A 23,890-nucleotide genomic window follows, 5' to 3' on the forward strand; every position below is an offset into this window, starting at 1 on the left:
CGTACAAATCTGCAACTCGTGATTCGGTAACTCGGTAGAACTCGAGCTGCGACTACCCCTGTGTACGACTGGCTGACTCGCCGAAGCAAACGTATCAGCGACCATTCGCACAATTTTCAGCTCCGACACTAGCTGACAGAGAACGAGCTAAACCTCCGACAGAACATTTAAGATCTTAAAACTTTTGTCGCAAACGTATATTTGCCACAGAATCGAATATGACGATTATAGGGGCTGACCTTTACCACTTTCATCGCCACTCCTACCGGTTTCAATTTTCTCAAAATTTCTTTCACGCCTCATCTACCAAACCAATCTTCCCCTATTGCCCGAAGAAGCTCGATCCGATCTAAACATGGCTGAAAAATAAAGAAACCGATAAACAAGATCGAACCAGGCCATTCTCCTTAAAACGAATTGCAAGCAAGATCGAGGAGTACGCCGCATCGACGAATCTGTCTGCATTCCCCACCATTCGCAGGAGAACAACCAGGTGGTGGACTGGAGATTTCGGAACGTTAAAGTTGCAAGGCTGCACGCTCGCCGAGTTCAGTCGAGAGTCGGCCTCTCACCGCGTCGCATCCTTTCGATAGAATCCGCTCGATATCGATTTCTCTCGTGTCTTTCGTCGGTCGAGAGAGTCTTTCCGAGTGCTCGTTGCACGGAAAACGCAAGCTTGCCAACAGTTTGCCATCGGTATACCACGGTAGGCTGTCATGTGAATTACCACACCGATCGAGAACACTCGAGCGTTTTCCGGCTGACATTGGACCGCAGTGGTAGTCATCGTCACGATGAGACCGAGAGACACGTGAGCCCGTGACATGATAGACGGACTTGAAAAATGTGAGTAGAACCGTTTTTCCGATAGTATTTGCCGGAGAACGGACGCTTAACCGCGCCGTATCGTTTAAAATACAAGCTCCGGACAAAATTGGTATCGGAAAATCAACGATCGACCACGAAATTGTCCGTCCGAAGAAAACATTTTAACCGGTTTATAAGAACTTTGCGTCTAAATCGGAGGCTATGAAACTAGCGAAAGCTGTTCCTTTCTGTCTACGAATTCGAGAATCAGCCAATTCGTGACAATTACAGCGATTGACACTTTTTGTTTCAACGAGATCGATTTCCATACAACGATCGAGACAAGATTATCGCAAACTACGAAATTGTGGCCTGGCTAAATGGCCGTCGGAAAAGAAGTTGGCAAACACGATACGATATTTCGCAAAAGTTTAACGTTTTGGTAAATGTATATCGCGGCTGCGAAGGCAACATATTGAAAACAGAAGGAATTCGTGAATTCGTGCAAAGTCCACAAATTGATAAATAAAGGAAATTGAACTTGCAATTTCTTCGGAATATTCAGATCCGCTAGCAAGATAAAGCATTTCTGAATTTAACGGTGGTTGGAAAGAAGGTTGTAAGTAGACTGTGAATATAGTAGGATAATACGGATAATAGAACGATAATAGGATAATCGGAGGTATACTAAAATATTTGTTACACGAATGTAAAATGTACAACGGTATTCTAAATATTCGTTTCTTACCGGTGTTTATATTACTTATACTATAAATTCTGTTGGTCACGATAAAAACGATCGTTGTACAAACACGCATAACTGGTGTAAATTTTATAACTGCGCTTCAAATCTGTTTAACGACGTCAGATATAATAACGGTGGTTGTTAACTATGATTAAAGTAACCATGTAGCAGAGTCGAGAGCGCGAGTGTCAGGGCCGCGAGATCCCAAGCATCGAACAGTGGTAGCAGGTTTCCGCGTCAGGTTCGCGGTGAACGAAGGATTTAATGGATGGTTTAGAGGACGAAGTAACAGTACAGCTGGCGAAATACCGAGTGTATAAAGGTGAAAGCAACAGTCACGATGAATGCACGACGATCGACCGATTAATGCTTTCCTCTACGATTTTTATACAATTCGAACAATTCGAACGAGCGTCGATTTTCGTAAGAGAAATTAGAAATTTTAATCTTCCTTAGATCCGACGTATCTCTGTAGAAAAATACATAATGCGTCTTCTTTTATTTCCAAGATACTAAAAAAATTAGAATTCCTTAATTTATTTTTCACGTTATTAGCGAAAATTAGTAAACCCGTATCGTGTTTCCTTTTGTCGTTGGTTCATTTAGTGCTTTTCCATCTTCTTCTTCTTCTTCTTCTTCTTCTTCTTATCTTCCCTCGTTGCTTCGCAACTTGAGCCGTTACACGCGTATTGAAACGAATTAAAGCGGATCGATGTTAGATTCGTAACTTCCACGATGGCAAAATGACCTGCTACCTAACCCTAATATAATTAACCCTATTGTATTATAGATTGCATCTTGTTATACGTCTCGATATCGTCGACGGTGCATCGAGCAACGTTACAAAATCACGAATCGCGCGTTCTTGCATCGATCGCGCCGGTAACTGACCTCGATAACTGTATCGTTCGATCGGATCCAAGCAACGCCGGATCGTTGGATAAAACAGCATCAAAATTATTCGTCTATTCGAATCACGTTCGCTGTTTCCATTCGTGACGATTCGAATTCGTGGCACGCTATCGAACGAGAGTTTAAATGGCGTTCGTATCGCGGTGTCGTGGTTTCTGGCGTAGTTTTCGGCAACATTGGCCAACAGGATATTTCGAAGCGCGTAATAAACAAATTGCAACGCTATCGATATATTCGAACCTAACTACGTTTACTATATCGAGATGAATATTAATTCCCCGTTCTAAATAGTTATTAATAACGCTAGAAGACGTTTAACGTCATCTCTGCCGAGAAAAATGTAAAACTTTTCTTTTTCACGAATTTCGACCGCGTTATAAAGTATAATTCCTCGTTATATCCTTTTAAGGTATCCTTCGAAATCGCGCGGAACGTACGAGATCGGTATTTCTCCTTATCCTTCCTCGTTATTATCTCTCATTTTTCGTCGATTTCGATTATAGTCGTAATTCGTTCGTTCGACGTTCCAAACTACTTATACGTATCTCGCTTACTCTCAGGTACTCTCGCTCGCTCATAGCCATTCTTTCGCCTACCATTCGCTCTCACCTAACGCTCTTCCTTATTATCGATTTCTAATTCCAAGTCGAAGGTGCCCGAGTGTAAAAGCGAATAAACGATAAACGATAAACGAACGATAAATAAAAGCGAGGTGAGCGTAAAAAGAGCGCCAGGTGTGCACCGATACGATACTTTAACGGCAAATAACGACACTTGAGATAATTGGAATACTCGCAAATCTTACTTTTTGCTATTTCTCCGTGTTATTTCATCGGTTTTCTTCTCCCTCTCCCCCTGTCCACGTAATCCACCGTTCTTTTCCTTTCCTTTACTCGCGATCGACTAACTCCTTTCCCACTACCGTATCTGGATATCATCTATCTTTTCCTCTATACTCGTTCCTCGGATACTCTTAACGAGTAATACGAGTAATACGAAATACAATTTTCAACTATATCGGAACGTGGGTAGCGTGCTGGTCATGGCAAAGGCAATGTCTTTTCTTCTTCTTTTCAAGACTCAAACTTACTCGTCCAAAAGTTGAATCGATTCTCCCTTCGTACCTGTTTTCGTTCCAGATCGTCACGACGCTGCTATCCATTCGCTCTTGTTTCTTCGCCGTTCCTTCTTTTCGTAAGTCGCGATAATGGAACGAAAACGCACCCACGTTTTACACCGTCTCGATTAAGTTTCTTTTCGTCGATAAACGAAGCGCGTTTCTATTCCTCCTTTCGGTGGTTTTTACTTAGACACGTGGTTTTGCTTAAATCTCTATTTTATTTGTATTTTATCTAGACACATACGTACAAACGTAACGATTAGATTACTTTTAATTACCCATTTTGTTACGAAACAGCATATATACAAATACATTACGATACAAATCTCGATGGCGGCGCTAAATGCCGTATAACATCTCTGGTATAGCAAAAAATGTGAGCTCATTTACATTTATGTCGTTCGAATGTAAATAAAGCTATATTTAATTACGTCGAACGATAATATAACGTGATACGAAGTCATCGAGAACACGTTTTAGTATATAACGAGTTTGTCGCTAACTTAAGTTATAATTACCGGAATTATATTATTAGAAATGAAAATAGATTATACGATGGCAGTAGGTTTCGTTTTTCGCCACATTTTCGAGAAGATTGCGATACGTTTAATACGTTGTTTGGTAAGTAGATGGGGTATCGTGAGAATCAGATTTTGTTAGCAAATTGTAAGCTTAGCGAAACACGTTTCGTATCGCTTTTACATCGCTGCAAATTCTATAAAAAAATCTCGCACCATTTTCACGATTTTCACGAAAACTGAAATGGCAAATTGATTTTTGTAACTCGACTGCCCAAAGCTATAATATATTCGCACTCGACGTTTATCGAGTACAAGAACGTTTCCTCTTTTTTAGCAATAACGCGACGCGCGAGATGCACTTACGCGTATCAAGAGATCACAACGTATTTTATCAGGATTTGCGAAATGTCGAAAAGCTTTTAAAATCAAAGATCCGTTTATGTCAATATCGAACGTGAAACGCCAAATGGCAAGTGTAATACCGATTTTTCACGACGATACAAAGCCGCGAAAGAAATATTTATTTACCGTTCGAAATTTTACCGTTTGTCATCGTTACGAGTCGTACGAGTCGATACTCTTTACAGCTATTACGAATGTAGCAAATTTTGTAACATTCGCGTATAACATTTTGGTTAGATAGTTTAGCACTTACGCGCGTACCCCTACTTTTTAATATTCGAACATCGATATATAAACTGTCTAGAATCGAACGAAACGTAAATCGTTAGAAATCGAATGTCTAACAACCGATCGTACATCCATTTTACAAACGTAAGAAAATCAGACGGAAGCTGGTGGAAGGGTCGCGACATCTAGAAAAACCGAAGCTATCGCGGAAATAAACGAGCAGAAATTTTCCAATGCTAGCGAGGAAAGAGCAACAGGCCTCTCTAAAGCCAGGCTTACGGGTTACACTAGCAAGTGTTTCGTACTTTCTCCAGAGACATGCCTACGTCCACGTAGGCGTGTGTATCAAAGGATTCTAGACTCTTCGTCTGGCCACTCGAAATCGTCGACAAATAATATACGCGATTTGTATTTTACGCGATCGAAGCGGAGCACGCCGAAACGTTTCGCGAGTTTACGGCTCATCTTTGCCCCGCGATCCTTCTCCCCTTTCATCGTTCGAACGTTTTTCGCGATTGCATCTTTCGAAAATTTCCAACCGTAACAACGACCGACGACACGATCGTTGATCATTTTCTCGCGATTTTCGTTCAATTTCAACTTTATCCCGTTTCTTTGTCGATTGTTTCTGACAACCAGGTTGTACGAGGGTTGTACGTAGATTATGAAAGATCCGAAAGGGATCCTTTCGTCGCGTCCTGACGCGTACGACAGGATGATGTAATTACGATGTTCGATTATCGTAAGGACGATTCGGTAGATAAAAGGACGATAGAACCTGAAGTAAGATTTGGAACGAAGAACAGGCGATATCAGTTTTGTTGGTAATTTTCCGACGATCTACGTTCGACTTGAAACTAGAAAGATCAATTACGCGATAAAACAAGAGATCAAAAAGCGAGCAGCGGAGTCTCGTCTTCTACGATAATTAACCGTTGAGTTACAGAAATTCCAGGAATAACGTTCTTATCGAGACGGAAGAGTTTGGTAAAAAAAAAAAAACGTTGCGAAATTATTAAGTTAATTGGCGTGTAATTAAAAAACTGCTAACCGTTATTCAGGTTTATTTACTCTTAGAACGTAATATAGATAGAGATTACTTTCGACGTTGAAATCTTTTCTATAAATATACGATCGATATTTTTACGATACTCGATTATAATAATCATCGATAGCGACAAGGAAGCAAACATTTGCCTATGAGATATACGACGATTTCAACGTTAAAATACAATATTCGAAAATCGGTTGCCGAGCACGAGAGAACGATACTTTCAGAAAAAAACTGAAAACGAAAGTAACGAGCGGACAAAGTTAAAAAGAAACGTTTACGATCTCCGTGGAACTAGGAAACGAGCCGAGAGTGACTGGTGGAATCGAAATCGAACGAGCAGATTTCTTGGCGATTGCGCGAATTGCATCTGTTTTGCGTCCTTTGGCGCCGACGAACAGCAACGATCGCCGAATTACGTTCTGTGTTTTCCGCGGCCGGAGCGCAAATTAACGGGTTTAACCATCGAGTAATTTTCGCCAGGAAGACGCTAGTTTCCGATTTTACACGTCCGAAACGACTACTTTACTCTTTTTACTATCCTTACGTCTCTTTCGCAACGTCCAACGAATACCTCTCCACGAGTCAGTTTCCTGATTTCTCCGCTTCGGTTTCAGTCTTTGGCGTTTCCTACTTGGAACGCTGAAACGCTCGATATCTCGAAACAAGCTTTTCAAATACTTTTCAAACGAATCGATTAAAAATACTCGATCTCTCAACGGCTTAAAGCGGACGTATAACGTAACTCTTATCTTTTTGTATTTACAACACGTTATATACAACAAACGTCTATATTTCGTTGTAATAATAACAACAACGACAACAGTAATAATAATAATAATAATAATAATAATAATAATAATAATGATAATGATAATAATAATAAGCGTAACAATTCAATTAGAAGCGCACATCGTCGATGTATCGGGTTTTTTCAATTCGGCAACGCTTGCGCGAAACGATAGCGTCTTCTATAAAGAAAAGATAAACAATCGACGACCAACGCGTACGTTGTTATGACAACACAACGATTGTTCGAAGAACCTGGCCTCGGTTAATAGGAAATTTTCATAATACGCAAAGGTTTGTCAGCGTTCGTAAATTAGAAAAACGTATAACAAAATCGTAGAATAACGTACCGTTCGTAGAGTTTAAAGATCTCGATAAGGACCGTACTTACTGGAAGTTAAGGCTCGAAGCATCTCGGATAATACGGGAAACTATGGCCGCGACCGACGCTCACGCGCGAAGCAAATTTCTGCGTATTCGCGTTGAAAACGTCGAGCTTCGCGACACGTTCGAATAGCATCAAAGTCGGAGAGATCGCAACGATTCCACGGATTCGGTTTAATTTCTTTTCTTTCGAAATAAAGGATACATGGATGGATCGGAAGGGAGCAGTGACCTAGCTGTTCCAGGCTTTCGTTCGATCACATCGAGTTAAGCGGCATTGCTATCTCGACGAAGAAAATGAGAGACGCGATTTATTAATGGGCAATTACGCCGCGAGTAGCTTGCATTTTCAGATGATTTCCGATGATATCTCGGATAGAAGGTGCTTTAACGCGAGATTAGAATGCAACGAAACTTTTGCCTGCCTTCGAGATATTTGAAAATCCTCTTGACGAGATACGCGTTGTTTATCGCAGGAAGCATTCGATGTACCGCTGCTTGTGACGCAAAGCGCTCGTGCAAACACGATCGAAACTTTGTGCTATCAGGAGACGCGCGAATCGCGTTACGATGGTCGATCGACTTGCCATTTTCGTCGAGATGACGAATCCAACGACGTAAGACGAAGAAACGTATGGGAAGAATGCGCGGAAAATAAACGAAAAGAAAGGATTCGGGAAGTACGTTACGCGAAGGTTTCACCCGCATCCGTATGGATCGCTGCGCTCTGCCATCACGCGATTCAGTTGGATCATTTTCTCGAAACGTTATCCGAAGAATCATCTTGCGAGAGATCGTCTTTTTCCGAAAGAATCCAATCGTTCGCCTCTTTACGACGCGTTTCTTCTCCGACGCGTTGCATGTTGCTTGCAAATTAATTTTACGTAAACTCGATCGATATCTATAAAAATGTATAAATTATTCGGTATAGCTGAGAGGGATCTTACTTTTAGCCGGAATTTTGTTATCCAGAGTGGATTCCAATTTTCAAAATAACGAATAACGAACGGCCAACCAAACGAACAAATTTCAAGAAATTTTCGACGCTTCGTAAAATATTCTCGCGATCGAATCGAATGGCAAACGAAAAAGAAAGTGGAAACTCGTTGCACGACCGCTGCATTTCAATCGTAACTCATAGGTGCATCTTGCTCGAGCGAGATTTCTCGTAGCGCCAAAAAATTGACCGGTTACCTTTTCGATTTCCCATTAAACGTCCTCGCCTTGTCGAACCGAACGATAAACGAAAAGGAAAGTGAAAACTCGTTCCATGACCGCTGAATTTCAATCGTAACTCACAAGTTCGTCGTGTTCTAGCGGCTAGAGATCGTCGCATCTACGTCGTATCTCGATGATCCCTTGAACTAGAAAGTAATCACGATCCTGGAGAAAGAGAGAGAGAGAGAGAGAGAGAGAGAGAGAGAGAGAAACTGCAAAGTCAGCGGTGCAACGTGATATTTAGTATACGCGATTATTCGCGATGGAGATATCAAGGACGGACGAAAGACGTCCTTTAATAAGCCTGTCGTGCTTCGTGTTCGACGAATTTGGAACGCTTCGCGTAATATGTGCAAAATGACCAAATTTTTCCGACGTAAAATATTCGAATATTTCAAGCAACGAAATTTTTATCCAATGCAAACTATTCGAGCAACTTTCGTGAATGAATACAAGGTAAACTCGCGTTTCACTTTGCCACGTAAATTAAACTATCGACGCGAGACTCCTGCCGACAATTTTCAGAAATAACTAACTGGCACCAATTTCGATCCTATAAAAATCGACGAGAATCTCCATCCGCGATGCACCTAATTTATCGCGTATCGTAATCGATTTTCCGCGCAATTTTTAATTGCTTCGAGCAACTCGCTGATTTTGATTGATAGAGGCGTTTAATCGGAGACTCGCCGCTTTCACTTTTCTTACAACGAACCTCTTCGCCATCGAAACCGTACGTTACGAAACAAACGAAAGAATTCGTATTCTTCCTTTATCTCCTTCGGTATATCGTCGTTCGAGCTTTTGGATTTAGGTCGATATCGGGTTTCAATGCCAATGATTAGTCATCGAGCATAAATGTTATCGACCAACTTACGTAACAACGTCTCAGAAACCCGGAGAATTAAAGTAAATACAGTTTGATTTGCCGAAGAAATCTCGACGACATGTCTTCAGCAAGGTTTACACCGGTGCCACGGTACAAAGCGTAGAAAAAATAATCGTACTGTGACTAACGGCGTAAGAAGCGTTTCTGTCGATTAAAATAGCAATATAATAGCAATAATTTAATATTTCGTAATTTGATTATTTCTTTCGACCATCGCGTTTGCGCGCTTCCCTTCCCTATCGCTTGCCTCCGATATTTTTAGAAGAATAATTCCAAGTTGCAAGATGTCGAGATCTTGCTAGCTAAACATCGAAAGGCAAAGTGGAAGGTGCAAGGATGTGAAACCTTCTTTTTCCTTTCTTCGAGGATTTAAGCCCTTAACGTAAATTCTGAAAATCAGCCACTCGCCTGTAAGCTACATACGTGACAAAATCCACTTTCTCTTTCTCTTCGGTGTTGCGATATGGTTGCGGGTTTTGTTCTTTCAGCAAGCCAGTTCCACCGCGCCATTACGAAACACCATCTTACTTTACGCGTTTTCAAATTCTTCTTCGAATCTTGCAACTAGTCTACGCATTTCTAAAAATTCGTAACGCAATATCAAAGTTCTCAAAGGGAACTCGGTTCGCGCTTGTCACTCTTATCACCGTGCATTCTCACTCGTTCGTGCAAAATTTTAAATTACAACGTAGTAAAACGTATTTTATCCGGAGTAATGCGAAAGAGCGTGCGAAACGTCATTGCATAGGTAGGGTTACACGGTCGATGGTAGCGAGCACGTGGTTTTGTTGCGCGTCAACCAACAACCACCGTTACGTCCGATATGTAGGTCAGTGTAAAGGCCGTATGTTGGAAAGCTATCGATCCAGCGGTGGTAAACGATGCGAGCTATTGTAAACATACCTGCGTCGGAAACTCATTTTGCTACGTGTTTACGCGCGAAACGTGCTACGGGAATAGCACGGGAAGCCTTACGCGTTTCCCTTAAAGAAAAATGAAGAAAAATGAAAAGAAGAAAAAAAGCAAGGAAACGCCTATTCGATCGTTATTATCGATTATAGGAAAATTCAATGTTTCGTAAATATATCTAGAAAGAGCAGAAACTATCGGAGCAAATTAATTAACGTTCAAAAATGCAAGGTACGTAATGGAAGGCGAGGCAAGGTAGTAAAACCGAATACAGAGGGAAATACAAATTTTTTGAAAGTTGCGCAAACTCGGCCGATTTATCGAGAAACGCGTTTTCCGGCCAAATATGTTTTATCGTGGTTTAAAACGCATTTGACGCGGTGAAACCCTCCATAAAGTCGAATTCGCCCACCTGCTAATGTTTTCTTGCCTTTCCTTCGTTCCCAGCAGCTGGAACATTGCCGTTCTCGCGGTTTGTGGCGAATGTTATTATACTTATTGTGATAAACGCATTTACGAGCGCTCGAGAGTAATTTCGTTACGCAAGTTGATTCCGTAATACGTGTTACAAATTTTATTCTCAAACGTAATTAAATATTTTTTTTTTCTTTTTTTTTTTTTTTTGTATTCTGTTTACTCTCTACTTATTTTTTACCGCGGTTGCTATTTTTACCGTGTTTCGTTATATCGCTATTTGTTAAATTTTCTAAATTTATTACACGATATATATGTTTCGATCGATTCCGATATATATCGTAACCTTGGCTCGACAAAATGGCCAATTATTCCCGAGGAATCGGCATCTGTACGTAGCTTCGTCGGAAAGACGATGGCAATCACCTTGACATTTACCGGATAACCAACACGGTCGATTAACGTCGTGGAAGGCCGACGAATCGAGTTGTATAATACCGGGTGAGTCATAGACTCGCCATATCCGTGCTTGAGAGCTTCAAACAGTGTAACAAACGTTTCACGAACGTAGCGGATGTACTGAAAATCGTGATTGTCCGTGCGAAAGTAAGTGGAAAGCGTGGAGCGACGGATCCGAGATCGATGGCGGATCGTGAAAAGTAGCGAAAAATTACTTACCATTAGACGAGAAATTGCACCGTGTCCTATAGAGCTGTAAATACTTTTGTTCCTTATCGTTGCAAGGTCATCGAATTCGAATAATCGCCGAGTAAGCGGACGTGAAATCGTCGGGAAAGTTGAGCTTAGACCTCGTCTGTCCGCTTCCTGCCTCTAGCAACGGGATAAACGTTGTATTTATAAATGTAGTATCTAAATGGGTCTTAGAGGAAAGGACAAGTAATGACGTTTTGATTTAATAAATGATATTCGAAGCAACGAAATGATTACAATGCCGTTGTACGTCTTATTCTCACAGGCGGCTTTCGGCTTCCACACTCGCTCGCTCTCGCTTCTCGACTCACACTCTGCACACTCTGCACACCTTTTGCATCCGTCTACTCCGGCATCTCAACTAACACTCTCCCTAACGTCTCTTTGCCTTTTTCCGTCCTTCGGAACAGGTATCCCGAAACGCCTGTGGTCAAGGTCACTCGAGTCCTTTCCACGAAAACTGTCCACTTAAAAAGACCCAACGGTACATCGACGACGAACGGTATACTTTGTTTACGGTTCGGCCGATACCTCAGGCCTTTTGGCCTAACTATACTTTGACCTATACTACATAAATACGAAATGTATTTAAAGATACGAATCGCGTCTAACGTGCAACATTTGCTTTATGGAATACTCCTCTATCTACCTGGCAGTTTCCAACCAAGTCTAAATCGATCCGAGTTGGAACGAATCAAAGTGGAACGTTCGCGGCAGATCGAGTCTTGTTTCTCGCGCTTTTATATAATATATTTAATAACGGAATAGAATGTTGTTGCGAGCAACGACCGTTCGAGACTCGTTGCACTCGCGGCCGGTACTCGAGGCCATCGCTAGCTATCCCTCTCACCACCTTCTTCCTCGGTGTAGGCTGGATCGTTCCAATTAAAACCGTGGAACGTGACAAACTATCGTTAGCGCGTCGACTCGGTGCACCTGAACTTGAGAGACGAACAAACGGTTTATCGCGCGTCGTTCTTTCACCTCTGGATGGCCAAGTTTTTTTCAAAAGTTCGGACCATTCTCGCGGAAACAAGCAATTTTACCGTCGTACCGTCGCGATTTTTCGCTGTCGATGCTGTCTCGTCGTAAATCAAATCATCTTTTTACAAACCTCGAGTTATCTTTACTATCGTCGCTACTTACCTTACGAGAAGCGATCAAAATCGATGGTCGTCTTCGATGGAGATCGATTTGCATAAAAAAATAAGAAGCAACGAAATAAAAGACGTTGACCGTTCGAAGGAGAAGAGAAACGCGCGTGGAACCGACGAATCGTTCTCATGACCTAACGCATCGTATCGCTGCTAGAGAGATGCTTTCGATTTTTATTTACGACCGACGTAATCCAGCCTTTCTCTCTCTATCTATCTCTCTTGCCTCTTGTCTCTCCTGTTCTGGTATTTGTTACGCGCGATTGCGTAACGCGCGTGGCCTGAAATTCGCAGACCAAGGAATAAATTTCACCGGCGTGCACCTCGACTCCGACGTCGTAACGATTTTTCCATCTTTGCGTAAAACGAGACCGCGATGACTCGCGTACCGCGAATACGTTTCGAAGGCCATCGCTTTACGCGTCCAAACGCGGAGAACCTTGGATTAGCGATTACATTTAGTATTTCTAATATCAAAATAGTTAACGATCGTAATGGCGTAAATAAATAAACGCTAATTACTGTGATCGTTTAGCCCGTGTAGCGTTTGCTTTATATCGAATATCGAGAAAAGTATGATTAATAAACGTACTGTTTCTCAAAGTATACGGGCTGTCTCGTTTTAGCCGATCCACGAAAATATCTCGATAAACTGTACGGTTATCGGGAAAAGCGTTTCAAACGAGAGGGATATCTCGCGACGGTCGCAAAGTCCTTGTCTCGGTGGACGTGCCATTTCGAGCTTCGTTCTTTTCGATGCAATTTTCGATTATCTACGAAAAGGTATGGAGGTCTTGCTTGTTTCGGTCGCAAAGCTGATAAAGGCAATCGGTCTTTATAATAACCATCCGTATCGTCCGGTTATTCGTCCGGATACGAAACTTTAATTGGAATTATTAAAATTGATCGAGCCCAGTTGGTAAATTGAACCGGTGGAAGCGAATTGTTGTAAAATAAATCGAGGGAAGCGAAAAACACGTTATTCTAAGCTGTGCAGGCCGTGAAACGTTAAACGTGGAATAGAGTCATCGATCGGAGTTGGGCTTGATCGCAGCCGTTTGTTTACCTCGATCGAAGGGAAACGAGGAATCCATTGTGCGTGCGTTGGCCACTTTCACTGCTTTTCAAACTAGTAAATACCGATTCGCTGTACGGAGGATCGCGCGCGTGAAATTACACCATCGAGGAATTTCAATTACCCTGCGACCTCTCAATATCGATTGCGCATCCTCGTGGAAACGTTTCAAGTAATTTGCGATTTGCGAGAGCTTGCGCGTAAAAGTGACAGAACGGATAAATTACTTTCTCTTATGCGGCCACGCACGCTCGCTTGCAACGAAAACGATCGTTACTCCGTATCTAACGATAAACTTAACGAGCATCGGACAATATCGATCGAAATTTATATAGTCGATAAGAGAATTACGATTCCTATTTCCCGCTTAACGATATAATTCGGTTTTAGGAAATTCAATTGTCCAATAGGCGAGAATAAACGATCGATTTACATGGTATTCTATGTGAATTATTTACGGACACGTGCAAGTTCGAAAAACGTCGCTATAAGGAAAAGAAGGATGTAGTAATCGTCCAGTAAGCATAAATACGCTTTACTTGCGCCACCACGCGCGCCGTTATACTTCCTGTGTAATTAGTTACGGCAACGATACAATTTAATCGCATCGAACGTCGGATAAAGTATCGCTCGGATGCGGCTCGAGTCGTCGAAAAAGAAAAAGGAAAGAAGACAAAAAAGCCGTGCCACTTTCGCAAAACTTTTCCTGCTCGGACGAACCTGGATCGTTCGGCGCTCGTTTACCAGCTACGCCGAAACATTGTCCGCGTTTCTTCAACGAAGAAAAATCCGTATCCTGCACACGCTATCATCGCCGCGGTGATTCCGCTAATACCGATGTAATCGCGAAGAAAACTAATTCTTCCAGTAGGCCTCGCACGCTGGTCGAAAAGAGTTGGAAGATCGGTGCTGGCTATCAGAAAATTATTACCTTCGTTGTAATTATAAAACGATGATCGTGATCTCGAATGTCTGGCACTACAAGCAAATTAGCGCGTTGCCTCGCGACAGTAACGAGATGTGGATAATATGTACGTAATAACGACTTGGATAGAAATAAGGTTGCAGGGTCGATCGCGGACAAAGGGTTAAATCTGTCAACGTTTCAAAGTGGCAAAGTGGCACGAAGAAAGTTTCATCGTGCATATACGCGGTGGCTGACGGAAATATGGAAACACGTGTCGCAAAATGTTCGTAGCAACGTATCGCGCGTGTGTGTACGAAACTTGCCGAAATTTTGTTAGCCTCGAAGGCTATTGTACGAAACGACGAAACGACGAAACGATCGGTTGGACGCGATAAAATGGCGTTAGCTGGCCTACGTCGCGTCTGCTTTCGCCGCGCGTGCCGTTTAGACGCGACTTTCTTACGGCGACGCGACGCCACGAGGTTCTTCGTCCTCGACAGAAACGAGAAAGAGAAAAGCCCGGTTGAAGGAAGCAAACGGAGGAAAAAATGGCACCTCGTCGATTCGGAAAAGAAGAGAGAGGCGTGTGCAGGAAGTGGTACAGCATTGCCGGAGGGAAGGACGTCGAATCTAGGTCACAACCGTGTTCCTCTCTTCGTGTTTGCGCAAATATGTAGGCACCCAGTGGTTCTCGTTCGCGCCATTCACCCAGCTTCCTGTAAATATTTGTGTAAATATCGTTGACTCGTTTCCTTTTCGTACGATCGACGCAAACAGTTCTGTGTTGCGACTGTACGATACTTTCGCCTGCTCCGTATTTTCTTCCAGCATTTAGTCGAACCAAACTTAGCCAGGCATTGGTTTTACGAATTTGGATTTATATCGTTGAAAGAGAATGGAATGGAATAATCGTAGACGCGATCGTTTTTAAAAAAAAAAAAAAAGGAAACGCGCTGTACGATCGATTTAAGGAGAACAACGTGTTTCTTAGTATCTCCGTTCGCGATCAACGTATAAAATGTCAAATAAAATGTTGATTATTGGCTAACTCGTGTCGGATCGATGACAACTTGTATCAGAATTTGTATTAGAAGAGGAAGAAAAGTGGAGGAAGGGGACGAGTGACGGCGTTAAAATTCCATCGACCGTCACAGAACGAATCTCTCGGAAGTCGTAAGTAGAGGCGTTAGAACGGTTTTCACCGAGATTTTCATCGACCTAATTTTTCCTCGGAAATCAGGCCGCGCGAAGAGAACTTGCACGATCTCTAAACGACGCTCGAAATTCGTTAAAAGTCGTTTGCCGTCTGCAGCAACATCCGGCTGAGCGTACGCCAGGGAACGTAATTAGAAAGCTTCGAAGAGGAGTTATGGCATCGTTCGCGCTATCCATCTACCGGTAGAAGCGTATTTTATAAATGTCTACCTATATACGCGGGTGTGTCGAAAGTAATATAAAAACGACCTGTTCGAATTTCAGACGATTAGAAAAAGTCGAAGATAGGTACAGTGGCTGTCAAGGGTTTCTAGTCGATTTCAATTTTACGTATTTCCAACCAACGACAAACGAGATTTCAACGCGTGAAATCTTCACGAATTACAAATGAAATTCGATTTACTCGTTTATGTACTTTTATGCGTCTATCCTAATTCTACGTATACGTAGAAAGATCAGCGAAAATGTGTTTCGCGCGACGAAAACGGCACTGTGTTTTGTTACGCTTGGAAGCTGGCTGACGAACCTTGCGATTAATAAACGTGTTTTCTTCGTAACGCATGTAACGTTGTTGTTCGCGTCACCAGCTCCCCCGACGCCAGTTCCACGTGCTTCGATCACGTGCTCTGTACAATTGTCCTATGACGCGATATAATTTAATACAACTTGCCGCTATACCGTTTGACCAACCGATGCTAACCAACTAATAATACGATATAATAATACGTATCTAGCTTTAGGGGTTAGATTGGTCGAAACTTGGCTAAAGCGATCGAACGAATCGAGATAAGTCTGATCCTTAACGAACTTTCCTTCGCGTTTCAATCGCGACAGTCGCAAAACCACGATAGTCGATAGTTGCGAATCACTGGGAACGCCTGGCGCCGCGGTTACACTCTCGCTTTCGAAATAATAATTATTTAATACTCAAAGTCGTGGTGAAATGCGAGCGACCGGTTTTTGGCCAGCCTCTTTGGTCCATCCGAAAGCCAACCTCCGTACCTCGATCCATGGGACAGGCTTTCCATAACAAGCAGCGGTATCGAAAGTATTTTCGAAAGGGCGATCCCCGGTCATCGAAAATTAAACTGGATTTTACGTAACGGGACCGAGTAAACATTCTGCTTGCGCTGTTGTTACGTTTAGCGGGGATTTTTGCGGGGCTCCGCGCCATCGCCATGATGGCATCGTCACCAAAATTATGCAACATCGTGCCCGCTCTTCCTTCTTTACTCTGTAATCTTTTATGCAATTTTATGTTTTCGCGTAGAGCTTGCTTCCGGTACCGTACCGGTTCCAATGATCTCTACGTTGGACGCAAGATTTACATATATCCGCCAACACATATTGCGTAAGGACGGAGAAAATACGATAATAATAGACGAATAGGTAATGCGTTTGCGAAGAGAATCAAAGAGTAGGAATCTACGCGGTAATTCGTTTCGACTACCAACGACTTAAGCAGTACTTGGCATTGTTCGGATCTTTGCAGTTTTGCATTTATCATAAATCGATATCAAAAATCGATAGTCTTGACAACGTGGCGTTTAGATTCTACGTTTTACGGTCGGCGTTTTAATCTTCTAGTTTCCGAGGAAAAACAGTTCGAATCGATCATCGTTTCTCATTTCGATGATTTGATTTTTACAGATCGTCTTCTTACGGTTCCAAGATCTCGATGTTTCGATAAACTTCTCTGTTCAGTTTTCTAAATTCTCAAATTATCCAAACTGGTCGCTATAGTTCCGGACGCTATCGATGATTCGATAAAGCGGATAACCCTATTATTTCATCACATTCTACGACTACGCGAAACCTTGGGACTATGAATCGGGACTATGGATGGATCGAGCGACGCGTCTGATCGTATCTCGCCAATTCTACTTACTACGCTTCTACTTACGCCCGTTCGTTCGTTCGTTCGTTCGGCTCGTTCTTCTCTGGCAAAATGAGATTTCTTCGCGCAGGTGCGCTAGTTGAACGAAAATAAAGGTAGTAAAACGACTTACGATACGATTTCAGTTAAAATAAAATAAAATAAAATAATTCCAGTTGTTATTCCAGTTAAAAAAATCCCAATTTAATCTTCGCAAACGGTCTAGCATTTTTAAGACAGGTTCGAACTTTAATGAAAAATGAGTTTTCTCTCTCGGTTCCGGACTCTTTTCATTATCCGGACTTTAATTAATTAATTAATTAATTGATTAATCAATTAATTAATCGATGTTCGTGGAAGAAAGCGTTCGCAGCTGTTCTCCTATAACGATACGAGGTCTAGTCTAAATCGATCGTTCCGTTTCTGCTGCAGGATGAGGAGGAAGAAGCAAGGAGTCACCGAGGGCGGAGAAGCGTGGATTCTGCTACTCGTCGCATTGACTCCTGTTATCTGTTCGGCTGGAATCCTGGACCCTTGGCAGTGGGCACGTAGCGATCGAATCGACGTCAACATTCCTTGGTTGCCGTGTAATTACATTTTGTCAAACCCGATGTACAAGATGGTTCGGGCAACCGTTTCGCTTTATATATTTCATTTGTTATTATCGTGATTTCATTTTATCAGTCGAGAACGAGACACGATGCTACGACGAGCTAGGCTGCCTGAACATAACCAGAAGCTGGTATCACCTTATCCATAGACCGCTTAACGTCTTTCCATTGCCACGAGAAGTCATCAATACGAAATTTCTTCTATATACGAACGATAATAACGTGGAAGTGAGTAATAAAACAGTAGATATTTACGATTATAATTCTTTCTAGTTGACTAGAGTTAGACTTACTAATTACAACTCGCGGTTAAACGTTTCAATTCGTAACGCTGTTCACAAGATATTCCGATTCTTTCTTTACCGTTCTTTTTTTTCTTTAACGGAATATTTTTTCCATCTTTTCACAGGGCCAGACCTTGTCAGCCGCGAAAGACAAGTCGATTAAACGGTCGTACTTCGATCCAAAGAGGAAAACAAAATTCATTATACACGGGTTCATAGATACACCGCTTAGCAATTGGGTCAACGTAAGTGAATCGTCTCTTCGCGTCGCTCTTTCGCTCTTTTAATTTTCCTGTATTATTTTATTAATTTGAAATTAATTAGTTTGAAATTAACATATATTTGATAGTTAAAAGTTAATATTTGTTTAGTTTATATTTAACGATAATATTTCCTAGTTTAACCGATTTACTTACATTCCTATCTAATCTGTCGTTGAATCGTCGCCACAGGAAATGAGAAACGAATTATTGAAGCACGACAACTACAATGTCATCGTAGTTGACTGGGGTGGAGGAAGTTTGCCGCTTTATACTCAAGCAACCGCCAACACGAGACTGGTGGGCCTCGAAATAGCCCATCTCGTTAAACACTTGCAGGTAAAACGAATTTCGCGAACAAGCAAACTAGCTGCTCTCGGCAGAACGTTCTTTCTCTAAAAGGAAAAGAAAGAAGAAGAAAAGGAAAAGACCGAATTCCAAAGCAAACTTTTAGATCGCTTAGGTTCGTTTCTAGGTGGTACGGATATCTCAAAAGCACAACTACGAAGCAAAGCTAAAAGTATGTTACTTGAATCTATCGTTTAAAATATCGTATACAGACTTTTCCCCTCAAACTGCTATTCGCGTGCTGCTATTTGTTGCTTCGGTCTTATCGCTTAATTTACGTAAGCTTGGTTTACTCACACTTGGACAAACTCATCGATAACTATCGCGCAGAGTTTGATGTTGCGTGACTCAATTTATCTATGAATGAAATTGAACGAACAAATTTAACGGCGGTGCGCGTATATCGTTTTATCGAATGGCCACTCGTAATATATTATACATGTAGCGTATACGGCGGATACAAAAGGTATTTACACGTGATACAAATTAATTAGTATCGTGTGTTGTTATATTCTTATTACTTATTTGGTTTATGCGATTATAAGATGCGAACGTTTCCAAATACGTATTACGATATAAAACAGTATGAAAGTGAAATGTCGAAGCTCGTAAAAACGATGCTGCGATGGAAGATGAGAAAACGAAATGGAAAGATCAAAGTATCGTTCGTTAAAACGCAGACAAATTATGGACTGGACCCAAATGACGTGCACCTGATCGGACACAGCTTGGGGGCACATACCGCGGGATATGCGGGGGAAAAGATGGGAGGAAAGGTTGGTCGTATCACGGGATTGGATCCTGCCGAACCCTATTTCCAAGGGATGCCCAGTCACGTAAGGCTGGACTACACCGACGCCAAGTTGGTCGACGTCATTCACACCGATGGCAAAAGCTTCTTTTTCCTAGGTAACAAAAATATACGTTAACGTGCATACCTACCGATCCCGTTCTTCTAATCCGATTATTAATAATTATCGACTTTACGTCGATATTTCAAATCACAAATCTCGTAGCTCTTTCAAACCACTTTATCTTACATCTTATAAGCTATTCCTATTTCTATATATTTGATACACAGTTTCTTCTTTCGCTATTTCAACGTTGAAAGTTAACCACGTATATATCACGTTTGTTAAAAGGAAGCGATTTTTACTTGATAAATTCTATCGAATGATTGACGCGTACAACAAGAAGGATTATTAAATGAAATAAAATCTTACGGACTACGTTTATTTGAATTACGAGCAACGCTTTGATCGTTCTACTCATTATATATAATCGTTCTATATTATAAACTAAGTTATCGCGCGATAAGGGCTTCCCGGATATGGAATGGTTCAACCATGCGGCCATCTGGACTTCTACCCGAACAATGGCAAGGAACAGCCGGGATGCACGGATCTCAGCGAAACTACCCCTTCCTTGCCTTTAACTCTGATCAAAGAAGGTCTGGAAGAAGCGTCGCGAGTACTGGTTGCCTGCAATCACGTGCGTTCCATAAAACTCTTCACCGAGAGCATCAACTCCAAGTGCCAATACGTGGCCCACGAGTGTTCCAGTTACGCCAGCTTCCTCAGAGGCGAGTGTTTCTCGTGCAAGAGCAACAACAGTCTCAGTTGCGGTATCATGGGTTATCACGCGGACTCCAGTCCAGCTTTGGTAGGAAGGCGGGCTATGGGACAGGATATTCTGTCTCTGCTCGGCTCCAAGTTCTTCTTCGCCACTGGCAAAGAAGATCCTTTTTGCAGTGAGTGTTACGAATATCTTCACCCATGGATTTCATCCATTTCTTTTCTTTGAGTCTTCTATCGATATTTCGGAATAATTGCAATTACGATTCGGTGTATATGCCTGCACGGACTTGGACGTTCGTTATACTTTAAAACGTAGTTTCCAGAAAGAAGAGAAGAGAAATCCGCGTTTCTAGGAAACAACCTAATCGAATGCAATTCTAAAGAAAAAGCGAATTCGTCGTTTCGGACGTCTTGGAGATATTTCAAAGTAAATTTTAGATTCCATCGATCTTCGTTTTCCGAATTTTATCGATTCCGCGCTGGATCGAACTCGTTCGATCGGGCAGTTCCGAGCGTAGGTGTCACGCAATTATTTATTATTACGAATAGCGACAGGCTGCTTTCACCCTGCTTATCGTCGAGGAAAATTGCTACGTGTCTCGAAACTAATTCAACCGTGCCCTACATAAGAATCCACTAGAAACTTGCAACAGCCATTCAGCCGATCGGATAAAATGCGAACGATTTTTTGATGACCTCGAAACGATTTTCGAATTCTTTATCGAGAAATAGAATCAAACTTACTAAATAATAATAGAATAAATAATAGATAGAGATATGGATATAACGAAAATTAATAACTTCGTTCTTAAATTATTAACATGCAAATCTCGATTACTTGTCAGGGAGACATTACAGAATCACCATCGATCTTGCCCGGCCACCGAGTGCAGAAAGTTGGGTCCAAGGCTTCCTGAAAGTCACTTTTCACGCGGAAAATGACATTATTCGAGACATTGATCTCACACCTAGGTAATCTTCGTGTATCTCTATAATTCTATTAAAATTCCTCTCGTTCGTAAACGAACGCTTCTTTTTTAAATATTCCTCGTAAAATACACCGTTGCCTATCGAAACGAAACCACGAAACGATAAATAAGGGGAAAAACGGTAAATTGGATATATAACGGAAAAACTAGGAAAGTTAATTTGCCATAGATACAGATATACAAACACGATCTCATCCGTACACAGAGTATTAATAAACAGCAGTCTGATACTCGAAGGACTTATGGTCACTTATCGTCACCTATAGGCACGCGATCTGCATATCGAAGAAACTTGAGACGATTTTGAGAGCAGGCACGGAGCTTGCGGCGCTATTATCGTCTCAAGTTGTTACTTGATGAACATACGGGACACGCGATTTTTCATGACCTCGCTTTCGCGATAACTACTTTGAACTTAATTGCCCGACTTTTTGCTTCTTTCATTCCCGCAACCGTAGCGGTTACATGAAATTGGAACATGGGTCGACAGTCCGAATGGTCGTCGCTCATCCAGCCGGTGCATCCGGTGAACTTGGGAAAATTCGACGCGTCGAGCTTTCATGGACCTACGATATGGACGTGTTACAACCAAAGTCGCTCTGCTTCTTCTGGTGTAACGATCGCCTCTACGTCAACAGCGTCACAGTGGACGTTATGGAAATCCCGGGAAGAGGGTAAGCCAATTACCTTTCAACGTTCGAGGCGCCGGCTATTTTTCGAATTCCTCGATGTCACGTCACGCATACAACGTACGTTCATAACGTTCACGGTGTACGTGATATTCAACGTTCAAAGTTACACGTAATAATTTAACGATCGTACAATGTTGTATCGTGTCGACTCGTTTATAACGTCATCTTTCGTATACGTACATCTTTGTAAATTTGCATACGTCGTTATATGCGCAGGAAAAGAGAAGCGGACTTCACCAGTAAGCTCTGTTCAGCAAGTAGGCAGGAGTACGCGGAAATTGCCAGCGGTTCCACGGCGTCTTTCGTCGACAACTGCTGACAACGTCTTCGACTTAATTTAACATGTATCCGAGTACAACGTGATAGTTTGCGGTTCTCGTTCCTGTGGAAAGTATAGAAATTAAAACGCAATCTAGCGCATGTCTAACGATAAGAATCAGCAGCACGAATAATGAAAATCATGGCAGAATCGACAAAGATCAACTGAAACCTGTATTTCAAAATGATGCGTTTCGTTCGGAATACGTCCGCAAGTTTTTATTTAAAAAACAAGAAAACAAGGCAACATTCGTTTCGAAAAAAAAGTTTATTTAAAAAAAAAAAAAAAAACAACTGTAACTGTACAAATATATATATATATATATATATATTTCTTTTTTTACATATATATATTTTATATATATTTTTTTTATATATAATATATATATATATATATATTTGTTTATATTTGTATATAATAATAGCAACTAAACAAAAAAAGAAGAAAAACAAGTTGCACGAGTCACAGGTAAAAAAAAAAATCGTAAACGATAGTACATACCCATCTTTCGAAAGCGAAACACGAAACCACAATGGAATAATTTTCATAGATCAAATAAAACAAAAGAATATTTTAAAAAACCTAATATCGTTTTACAAAAAGTATCTCGGAAGAATTCGCATTTCATTCCTTTTTTATCCTGTAGAGTGCCAGTGCAATATGAATATTGAATTTGCGATGAAAATGATACACATACGTATAATAATAATATAATGTAAGGAAAGCCGACGCGCATCTGTTCCAGTAATTAATTACCATCGATTACTTTGTACATCTTGTATATATATATATATATATATGAAATTGGATAGATATAACTAGATAATGCTAGCGTTAGTATAAAAGCAGGTAATCATTTTACGAGTGATCGATGATGGCGATAACTTTTGCTAACGCAAACATTTTTTGGTTCGTGTATGAACTGTTATCTTACGTAGTAAACTTCTATACAATATTTACATAAACAAAAATACCGTCCGTTGTAACGTAATAGCGATAATCACTTGTGATATTTCTCTCCTCTTCTGTTATACGTATAATTTAAATACTACGTTTAAATATATAATTTACTGGTAACAAAAATCCTCGTTAAAAATTGTACAAATCAGAATAAGCGGACATTTGTAAATAATACGGGTATATGTATATCTTGTACTGCGTATTGTTCAAATATTTCTAACATTAAAAGTCATTCTACGTGATATAGCTCAATGTAAAATATAAACTTATTATGCTATATAACGACACCGTTCTGATTAACAAATACACGACGCTCTATCATGAAAAATACAATCTTCCTCTGTTTCTTTCTTTTTCTATCTTTTTTCCTCATTTCATTCCCTTTTTTTCCCTTTTTTCCCTTTTTTTTTCTTCCTTTTTCTTTTCTTTTTTCTTTTTCTTTCTTTTTTTTCTTTTTTTTTTCTTTTTTTTCTTTTTTTTTTTTTTTTTTTTAGGGCTTTTTTGCTTTCGTAGAGAGGTAAAT

General features: G+C 41.1%; 2 protein-coding genes across 3 annotated transcripts in view; one reads left to right on the top strand and one right to left on the bottom strand.

The window, feature by feature from the left end:
* LOC126925566 (uncharacterized) overlaps nucleotides 1–11,305 on the bottom strand; it is a 45,793-nt gene extending 34,488 nt beyond the window's left edge. The window contains exon 1 of the mRNA XM_050741258.1: nucleotides 11,068–11,305. The gene's annotated coding sequence lies outside the window, so the exon portion shown is untranslated. The remainder of the gene's footprint in view (nucleotides 1–11,067) is intronic.
* On the top strand, nucleotides 532–23,714 carry LOC126925552 (pancreatic lipase-related protein 2-like). Of its 2 annotated transcripts, none has more exons than XM_050741226.1 (10): nucleotides 532–846; nucleotides 17,760–17,914; nucleotides 18,012–18,166; nucleotides 18,348–18,467; nucleotides 18,675–18,821; nucleotides 19,511–19,739; nucleotides 20,149–20,580; nucleotides 21,253–21,379; nucleotides 21,855–22,070; nucleotides 22,305–23,714. In XM_050741226.1, coding segments are annotated over exons 1-10 (1,686 nt in total). In that variant the 5' UTR covers nucleotides 532–844; the 3' UTR covers nucleotides 22,408–23,714. The 2 variants fall into 2 exon arrangements, with proteins under 2 accessions (XP_050597183.1, XP_050597184.1); XM_050741227.1 differs by lacking the exon at nucleotides 532–846 and adding an exon at nucleotides 17,425–17,443.
* The last annotated feature ends 176 nt before the right edge of the window (nucleotides 23,715–23,890 follow it).

This window comes from Bombus affinis, chromosome 16 (genome assembly GCF_024516045.1).
Source record: "Bombus affinis isolate iyBomAffi1 chromosome 16, iyBomAffi1.2, whole genome shotgun sequence".
Classification (NCBI taxonomy): Eukaryota; Metazoa; Arthropoda; class Insecta; order Hymenoptera; family Apidae; genus Bombus; species Bombus affinis.